Below are 10242 nucleotides of genomic sequence, written 5' to 3' on the forward strand. Positions count from 1 at the left end.
GATATTTTTTAATTTACATATTGAAAAAATGTTAATGTTATACGTTGTTATCGATTCATTGTATGTTATTTAGGGTATAAAATTTGAAAAGTAACTAAAAACCAATTGAACCATCCGATTTAAGAAGACCATAAATCGGAAGGTCGATATTAAACTTCTTAATTTTTTATTTTATTTTTTGAAACCTCAAAACTGATCCACTAATTTTTCAGCCTTCAAAAAATATAAGAAAAACCTCAAATCAGAGGCTCCAATTTACAACCTCGCACTACTACATTTTGAGCATTTGGTAACATTTATTGCTTAACATTTGTTAAAGTGTTAGTAATTATTATAAAATTATATATAAAGTAACATTTATAATGAAATGTTAGTAAATATATATAATTTTTTAAAAAAACTTCAAAAGTGTTACCTATTTCAATCTGGAAATCAAAATCGGAGGTTACCCTAACTATTGGAACGGAAGAAAGATCAGGAACCTGCTCCAAATCTCGTTCTCCTTCACTCTCGCTCTCAATCTCACCCCAAATCTCGTTCTCCTTCACACTCTCGCTCTCAATCTCTGCTTCGCACTCTCGCTCTCAATCTTACTGGCGCTCTCGATCGTGCTCCTTCTCTGCTTCGCACTCTCGCTCTCAATCTCACTGGCGCTCTCGATCGTGCTCCTCCGCTCCTTGAATATCTCTCTCATTTCAACAAATTCTAGGGTTGGGATTGTTATTCTCTGTTTTGAGGTGAGTCTAATGGAGGAGGAGAAGAACCTCCTTTCGTGTTCTTTCTTCTCTAATTTTCACTGCTTCATTATTATTCTTTGCAATCTTCTTAAGTGTTTTTGTATATATTTGTTAAGATTTGTTGGCCGTGAATTGATTGAATTCCTAATGTTAAGATCTGCTTAATTCAACCCCGAGAATCCTGAAGAGGACACTGGTGATTTCAGAATTGCATCTCCAGCTGCTAAGGCTCTCCTTTTTCTTTCCTCGCTTCATTTCCGAAATTCATTTAGTTATCCTAGCAATATTTTTCACTAGAAAGCAAAGTGTTAGTAGTTAGTAACTAGAACGAGAGAAGCAAGACTTGGATATGATGTGACATGTTACAACTATTGTGATATGATATTGTCATGCCTGTTCTGTTTCTGTTTGTAAACTTAACTAGTTAACTAACCAGCTTTGAGTTTTTGCTATGGAGACAGCAATGACATGAATAATGTTCAGCTAAATGATGATGTTCTTGGCCTGATTGTATTCAAATCAGACCTCCATGACCCTTCTTCATCTCTTGCTTCATGGAAAGATGATTCAAGTGCTTGTTCATAGAACCGGGTTCAATGCAATCCAGCAACAGGAAGAGTCACTGAGATCAATCTTGTTGGGTTAGGATTATCTGGAAGAATTGGAAAAGGCCTTGAGAAGTTGCAGCATCTAATGGTATTGTCTCTTTCTCATAACGATTTCAATGGTAGCATTACTCCTTCACTTACACTTTCCAGCACCATTCAGAATCTTAATCAAAGTCACAATGGCTTCTCCGGTCAAATGCCAACTTCATTTTTCAACATGAGTTCAATTAGGTCTCTTGATCTTTCTCACAACTCATTCTCAGGACATATCCCTCAAAGTTTCTTTGACAGTTACAATTTCCTTCACTACTTTTCTTTGTCCAATAACCTGTTTGAAGGACAAAGTCCTAGCAGAATCTCTAGATGTTCTTCATTGAATAGCACTAATCTTTCGAATAACCATTTTGCCGGTTATATTGATTTTGCTGTTGTTTGGTCATTGAGCAGGCTTAGGCAATTGGATTTTTTCAGCAATGCCTTATCAGGTTCTTTGCCTAATGAAATTTCTAAATTGCAGCTGCATCTGACTCATTTTGATCCTCGGGTTAACTAGAAAAGGCCATAGGGGATATTAAGGGGCTTATCACTTAAATTGCTAGTGTTGATCATTTTTCATGTCAACTTAAACATTGTTTTTGTCTGCAGGCAGTTAGAGCACATTGTTCTTGTACATTATCATTTTCTTCTTTGAATTTTTGGCATATTATTTTCGATTTTCATGACCTTTCCTGACGAACATTTGGGAGCATCAAACATTGTTTAGCAAAATATATGGCAAAAATCCTTTCTTTATCTATCTTCTGTTGTACTTTCCCTAAGTTCTTGACGCTTACAATCAGCTTGTTCTGTTCCTAATTCTATTATTCATGCTTACCCCAAAATAATCTTTTGGTTGACATCAAAATTCCATACAAGTTGAGATAAACTTGCTTACAAGTCAACCAGTCTTTGCTGGTCCCAACACAGTGCCTAAGTGATCTCGTATTAATTTAAAACCTCACAACAAGATTAAAGTTTGTATTGCTTAAATAATCAACATTAAAATATGCATAAATTAAGTGTTATCTCCCTGTCCCTGGTTTCCCCTTTATAGCTTATGGATATTCTGAGTATTATCCTAGGTTGCAGAATTTCTCTTACTTTCTATGAGTAATTTTTTGAGTCTCATTTGTTTTTGCAGTTGTCTTGGTAAATGTATCTTTGGGTGGATTGCAAATGTTATTGTTATGGTGACTCTTATTTTGAGTAGAAATTTCTTGCATTGTCTTTTCTACAAAATGTTCTACACCATTTTGATTCCTGTGGTATGAAATGTTATAGCCAAGCTATCCCCGCACGCCATCTATTCGAAAGGGTTGGGTCTTTCGTCAAGTTGTCACGCTGATAATATTTACAGGATTAATGGGATTTATAATAGAACAAGTAAGAAATGCCTGTATTTTTTTCTTAATTCTTATTTTCTCGAATTCTTCAGGTTTTCTGACCGTGTTTTTATGATTTAACTTTGCAGTATATTAATCCAATCGTATAGAATTCACAGCATCCTTTGAAGGGAAACCTTTTATATGCGATTGAGAGAGTCTTGAAGCTTTCTGTTCCAAATTTATATGTGTGGCTCTGCATGTTCTACTGCTTTTTCCACCTTTGGTTTGTATTTAATCTCGGGCTCATCCATTGTTTATATTTGCTGGTGTGTTTACATGTAAACTGAAGGATTGTAGCTCTAGTTACCTGTGCTTAACATGGACTTCTGTACTGTGCAATTTGATTATGATAAAACACCCGTGATCTATCACAAACAATATTTGCAATTTTGCAATGTAGGTTAAATATACTTGCAGAGCTTCTGCGATTTGGTGATCGTGAATTTTACAAGGATTGGTGGAATGCAAAAACTGTTGATGAGGTAATTTCTTTGTCTCGGCACTCTCTTAGGTTGTTTATTTATAATTATTTGTTAAGTGAATTTTTCACATATTTTCCTTTTGTTTAATGTTGTCGTGATGCTGCTTCTGTTGTCACATTCGTCAGTATTGGAGGTTGTGGAATATGGTATGTCTTTTCCGGACTTAATTTTGAAGACCAAGTTCTTTCTTTATTATTTTTTCTCTTCCTGGGAAATGATTTGCTGGGCTTGTGTAGTGATGAAATTCTTGTGAATATATATTTTATATAGTTATTCTACCAGGTGTAATCATGGTTTACCACTCTTTACATTAAAAAAAGGGTTTACAAATTATAATTCTCTGAAATTAACAAAAGGAAGAAATGGAAGCTGCAGGTTTCCATATGTTTCTTGCTGATGTAGTTTCTCAGTTGTTACTGTGTAAATGGTTCTAAAACCATATATAGAACTTTGCAGGTTTATTTGTTATTTTCAAGTGTATTTCTAATCCATTACTCTAATATAATTTCATTGGATTGAACTATTATACCACCAACTATGCTTCCAATGCACCTAAGCTATTGTCTGCAAAACCAAATTATGCCACTTATTCTAATGTTAATCTTGCAAGTAAAGACATTTTTCTTTATCTTTCAATTAATCTCAATATATATATATACCTGTCATAATAGAAAATTCTACCTAGACTGTAGGAAGTGCTGTGCAGCTAGGCTGATATGTCTTAATGGGTTTAAGTAGGTAGAATGATCTACAATCTTCTCGGTGCAGTAGTAATCCTTGTATTGAGTTTATTTTCAATATTAAATTCTGATGGCAATTTGTGCCTGCCAATGTATTGCAGAATGAAGATGGTTTGGTATTTTATAGCAAGGCTCTCGTTATTGTGTAATCAATCTTCCTGGCCTATGAATATTCAGGATTACTTGATGCCAAAACTTGATTAAGATTTAGTTTAGAATATAATGAGTTCTTTAAAGGGTTATATAAACTTCTTTAACTCTGACCATTTATTTTTCGTCCGTTGGCTTGAATCTTATCTTATGACCCCTTGATTGGAGTCACATTGGGGTTGCTAAATGCTAATATTTCTTATGGGTAGGCTTTTATTAGTGTTACTTATGCGTGATGATTTTTGGTATTCTAAATTAAGTACTAATAATAGGAGTTCTCCATAGGTCTTCGTTTTAGATTTTGTTTACCTTGTTTCTAATTAAGTACTAATAATGTCACACTTATGTGTTTGAAATGTTTAGGGTCTTAGAGAGAAAGTGGCAACAGCACCTAGTGCTCCACCTGCTACAACACCCCAGCCTGTCAGTGAGTATTACAGCTTATGATTATGCCATAGTTAAATTTTTGTAAATGGAGAATATTTGAATTTCTGGGAAGAATTTCATTGGACGTGAACATTGGGAGTTTGATCCAAATGCAGGCATTGAAGAAGAATGTGCTGAGGTTGAAAGTTTGCGCCAAAAATTCAACAACAATTTATTCTCCATTAAACAAAGTTCTGACCTCTTAATGAGACTCCAGGTATGTACTTTTTGACCTACATTAATCAATTATGAAATTTTTTTAATTAAAAACTAATGATATAATTTGAAATAATATTTAATTGATTTTGATCCACCATTTACAATTGATTATGAGTACATCAAACCGGAAATCCAACTATGCATTATGCATATAGAAGTTTGACTAACGTTTAAGCATCCTTATTTCATTTTATTTTTTCTTTTTGGGTAGGAGCATTCTTATTTCATTGAAGTAGCCTAAGAGTAAAAGAAGGTTGGAGTGAAGGGACTGGGGAAGAAGAAAACATATGAGTCAGAGCACTTTGTTTGGAAGGATGACATCAAAGTCCCTTGGGGAAGGATAGTTGCATCAAAGCATAAAGATAGTCCTTTGGAATACAATGAGTATGTTGTTTATGATCCTAAGTAGGTGAGAATATGCTACTTGGTGGAGTCAGTATGAGAAGAGAGCTATGATGGATACCGCAGAGTGAAAAGACCAGCATTTATGTGGTGAAATTAAGGACCATGTGTTTTGGCTGAAGCTCCTTCAAGTTTAGAAAGAAGTTTGGAACCATTGGTCAGCATTGAATATTTGTTCTCTTGTGTGATTAGTAAAATATTTGTATCACTTTTTCTTTTTTATTTATATGGAATATTCATAAAGTTTAAGTGCTATAAGTATTTTTTTTCTTTTTTCATTTTATTTGCATTACGAAGCAAACTTATACAATGATTATTGATTAATGAAAGAGGTTATAAAAATTTCATTTTGTGAATTTAATGAAAAATTTCATGTTGTAGTAATTAATTTTAGTATATTTATATTGTGTATAATATAAAATAAAAAATATTATAATATAACTAAAAAATATTATTAAAGATCTTTTGTAATATTTTTTAAGTGTTAAAAAAAATGTCTATGGTAACATTTTTTGAAGTATTACAAAAAAATATTTATGGTAACACTTTTCTAAGTGTTAGATAAAATATCTATTGTAACATTTTTTAAGTGTTACAAAAAATATCTATAGTAACATTTTTTCAAGTGTTACAAAATATATCTATGATAACATTTCTTTAAGTGTTACTAAGAAATATCTATTGTAACATTTCTCATAATATTAGTATAGAAGATCTATTGTAACATTTTTACTAAATGTTATTAAATCTTTAGAAAAATGTTAGTAAAACTCTTTAGTAACATAAGGTATATTTAACATTTGTTAAAATGTTACTAATATATATTGATAACATTTTAATATGATTTGGTAACATTTTTTAAATGTTAGTAAAAATCAAATATGTAGTAGTGCTTCCAATTTGAGTTTGTCATTCTAAACCTCAGTTTTCTATACCTCCCAAAAAAAGAGTTGTTTCTGATTTGTATTTTTAAATTAAAAAAAAAGTCATTTTTATATTATTTAAAAAATATATCAATCATCTATATTTATGCAAAATACGTTCTCTGGAAGCAAAACAAAAAAAATGAGTGATGAATATAACACGTTTTTTAAAAACATAACAAAAAAAATTATTTTTATATTGCATTTGAATATATATTTTATACGAATGGCAATGGATATAAAAACTGATTTTTTTTTATCCAAAATATGATGATACCAAATCTGCTGTGCATCCGTTTAAGGGTTGTCATAAAAGTTATATTTGAAAAGTTTCAAGTGAAAATTTGTTGAGCCTAAAATAACTTATGCCTAGTTTAGAAAAGAAAATTATGTAGATAATACGTTTAATGAAATTGAGTTTTTTTAATTATTAAAAGAAATATACGATATACTTCGTAGTTCGTACTTTTGTTGTGTTATATGTTCATGAATCTGATATATTCCGGGAACTATATTGAAGAATGAAGATAATGGAAGCAAGTCAACATTAAAGAGGTTGGAGACATTAGATTTCAGTTTCAATAACTTCAAGGAGAATATAATGGAGTTCTTGTATAGTCTAATATCCCTAAGGAAATTAATTCTTGCACATAACAAAATTGGTGGACTCTTTCCTAGCAAAGGTATGAATTTAACATAAAGGATGGCTGTTCGTTTTGTTTAAATATTTTAGCAGATAAATCTAATGTGTATTTTTTGTTCAGAACTATCAGTTTTATGCAACTTGAAGTCATTGGACTTGAGTTTCAATGATCTTAGCGGCAGCCTGACAACTCAAGGTATCCACCTGAATTGCTTTGTTGTGCTTATTAATTAATTAAAAATCGAAAAAGCATGATGATTCAATATTTCTTTGAAAAAGTATTAGGAACTAACATTAATACACAGTTAATATTATAATTAATATTCAACATAAAAAAATAAATAAACAAAACTCTTAAAAATAAAATATTTATAATTTAAATTAAAAAAATATATAAAATCTAAACTTAACAAAATTTTATTTTTAGCGAATTTTATATTAGACTTATTTGATAATTTACTATAATATTAACTGAAATTATCTGTTACAATATTAATTTTCTAGCATTATTCTTGTTTTTAGTATACTTTCTCTTTCGTTTATTATATGAACAGTGGCGGAACTTGAAACAAAATTTTGGGGGTTCAGATAGAAAATAATTGTCAAAATATTTTTGATATGGACCACATTTAAGATAAGCTCGTCTAATCTCATCTCTCTGGTTTGGGTGTTGCCAAATTTAAAGCCGTTTCTCAAGATCTCGTTCCAAAAAGTTAAGGTTAAAGTCATCAGATGTAACTTTTTGAACTTTTGAAGGTTATATCTCACTTTCTTCGTGATTCATTAAAGTAGAAGAACTATCTACATATATTGATATTGTAAAAGTTATATGTTCTCTTTCTTAAATATTAGTCTCCTTCTTAAAAAATGTATCAATTTTTTGATTTTTTATTATTATTTTATATAAAAATTTGAATATATATCCTGTAAAATATGTAAAGAAGAAGTTAGAAGAACAAATATTAAAATTTATAATATTTATTGAATTTTTTTTATCAATCTATAAAAATACAATAATATTAATACTTATTAATTGTTTTATTATTTTTTATCATATAAAATTAAATTAAATAAATAGTCAAATATAAAATAATATTAAATTAAATAAATAAAAAATATCTAATTTTTTATATTTGAACTTAAAGATAGAGAGAGTGTTGTTTATTAAACTTATTAGATACTTTAAATCATAGTAAAGTATTTAAGTCAATTGAACTATTTTTTATCTTTTGTAAAAGTATTACTAAATTTTTTTATAAAAAGTTTGGGCCATGGCCCCTTGTCTGCTCCACCACTGTATATGAGTAAACTCACTTCATTAGTTTATTATAATTTTCTTAAATTATTGGATTAATAGATATTAATTAATTCAAATTAATTCACTATTTATGTGCAGGACCTTTTTCTCTGGGAAATTTGACATCGCTTCAAACTCTTGATCTCTCACATAACTCTTTGAGCGGGAACATTCCAGAACCTTTGCTTGCTAGACTTTCATCATTGGAGCATCTGTCTCTTTGTTTCAACAATTTTGAGGGTTTATTTTCATTGAACATTTTGGCTAATCAATCAAAGCTTAAGGTTTTGCAAATAGGACATATGAGTTCTAAAACATTTCAGGTTCAAACTGAAAACATCCCTTGGAATGCATCATTTCAATTGGAAGACTTAGAGATTTTCTCTTGTAAATTAAACCTACCTACAAGAACCTTTCCTTCTTTCCTTTCGTCTCAAAATGCCTTGAGACGAGTTGATCTATCAGAAGCCAATTTGGCTGGTACGTTTCCCAATTCGTTCTTCATGAACAAACCCAGATTGAAATATATGTTTTTATCAAAGAACTCATTTGTTGGATCTTTTGAGCTACCTGTTAATCAAAGTCAACAGATGAACCAATTATACACATTGGACATATCAAACAACTTGATTGAAGGTGAGCTTCCCACCAACATGGGGTTCTTCTTCCCATTTTTAGACTACTTGGATGTTTCAAGCAACAGATTTGATGGCTCTATTCCTTCATCAATTGGAGAGATGTCAACCTTGACTGTCTTGGATTTGTCATACAATAATTTTTCTGGGAATGTTCCCAAACACTTTTTTAAAGGATGCATCTCTCTACAATCATTGCTAGTGGACAATAACAATTTCAACGGAGCATTCCCAAGCTTTGTTAGAAGTCCGAACCTAACAAGAATAACAGCATCAAGGAATAATTTTGAAGGCCAAATAACAGAAGAGATGTGTGAACTGATTAGGCTTCTGGCTTTAGACTTGTCTTACAATAACTTCTCAGGTGCACTGCCTTCTTGCTTGAACATGCCATCTGCAGGACTCATTAGCTTGCAAGGAAATAGTCTTACGGGCACAATACCCGAAGCGTTATTAAATGGAACAATGAGGATGGCTATTGATCTCAGCAACAACAAATTAGTGTGGGTGGCCTTCAAAGTTTGATGTTTCTTTTGTTGGGAGGTAATCAGTTGCAAGGCCAGATTCCCAATCAAATATGTCAGTTAAAATATTTGCAGATATTAGACCTTTCCCAAAATAATTTCACTGGCTCAGTACCTTCTTGCTTCAATAGTACTACGTTTGCTTCAGGGAAACAATCACTGTTGTTTGGATTTTTTTTCAATCCGTTGCTACAACTCATAATAAAAGGTTTATCCCTTTCGTACAATACAGAATTGCTTGAAATCATTACAGTTTTGGACTTGTCATCTAATCAATTGACAGGAGAAATTCCGGACCAAATAGGAGACCTGAGTGGCCTTCATGCACTCAATTTATCCCACAACCATTTGGAAGGTCCAATTCCAACAAGCTTCCACAATCTACAAAGCATTGAGAGTATGGATCTTTCAAATAACAGTTTGAGTGGTGAAATTCCTCTACAGTTAGAGGACTTGCACTATTTATCTGTCTTCAATGTGTGCTACAACAATCTATCAGGTAAAGCACCTAACCAAGGACAATTTGGTACTTTTGATGAGAGTAGTTATAGAGGAAATCAATATCTCAAGTGGGGTAATAGTAATAGAGGCAATGCAACACTTCTTCCACCTCCTCCAAATCTGCCTAGTGGAGGAGACAATGACGATTCTGTAATTGATTTCACTTCTTTCTGTTGGAGTTCTGTTGCATCCTTTGTCACAGTGCTCTTAACATTTGTGACGATTCTTTGGATCAATCCTTATTGGCGCAGAGTATGGTTTTATTTTATGGAAGAGCTCCTCTTTAAATGCTTTGGTTGGTTCCTTGAAGATGCATTCTACTAGAAACTGTGCTTGTCATTCGGTTGTTCTTTATGTTAATATTGTGTTTTGTAAAGTTATAGACGTGGATGTACTTTTGTATTTGGTACTAGAATCTTGAAGTTGTATGCTGTTATGACTTACAAAGTTTTTTATAAAGTTTTTGGGCATGCTATTGTATAATTTGTATCTATGTTATGTTGAGTAAAGTAATTATGATGCCTTAAATAA

The 10242-nt window shown here is 31.5% G+C and overlaps 2 protein-coding genes and 1 long non-coding RNA gene across 3 annotated transcripts in view; all 3 read left to right on the forward strand.

Moving 5' to 3' along the window:
- Positions 1-1898, forward strand: part of LOC107610923 (probably inactive leucine-rich repeat receptor-like protein kinase At3g28040) — a 2414-nt gene extending 516 nt beyond the window's left edge. The window contains exons 2-3 of the mRNA XM_016312902.1: positions 1174-1247; positions 1323-1898. Coding sequence (XP_016168388.1) covers positions 1174-1247; positions 1323-1898 — 650 coding nt within the window. The remainder of the gene's footprint in view (positions 1-1173; positions 1248-1322) is intronic.
- Positions 2856-3862, forward strand: LOC107612304. Its single transcript, XR_001613684.2, has 3 exons — positions 2856-2992; positions 3170-3251; positions 3377-3862. It is a non-coding gene; the product is annotated as an uncharacterized LOC107612304 (long non-coding RNA).
- On the forward strand, positions 4094-10035 carry LOC107610924 (probable LRR receptor-like serine/threonine-protein kinase At4g36180). The gene is made up of 7 exons (XM_021108213.1): positions 4094-4102; positions 4505-4568; positions 4684-4784; positions 6632-6794; positions 6876-6950; positions 8151-9135; positions 9189-10035. Exons 1-7 carry the CDS (start codon positions 4094-4096, stop codon positions 10033-10035), a joined length of 2244 nt encoding a protein of 747 aa, XP_020963872.1.

Source organism: Arachis ipaensis, chromosome B08 (genome assembly GCF_000816755.2).
Source record: "Arachis ipaensis cultivar K30076 chromosome B08, Araip1.1, whole genome shotgun sequence".
In the NCBI taxonomy this organism is placed as follows: domain Eukaryota; kingdom Viridiplantae; phylum Streptophyta; class Magnoliopsida; order Fabales; family Fabaceae; genus Arachis; species Arachis ipaensis.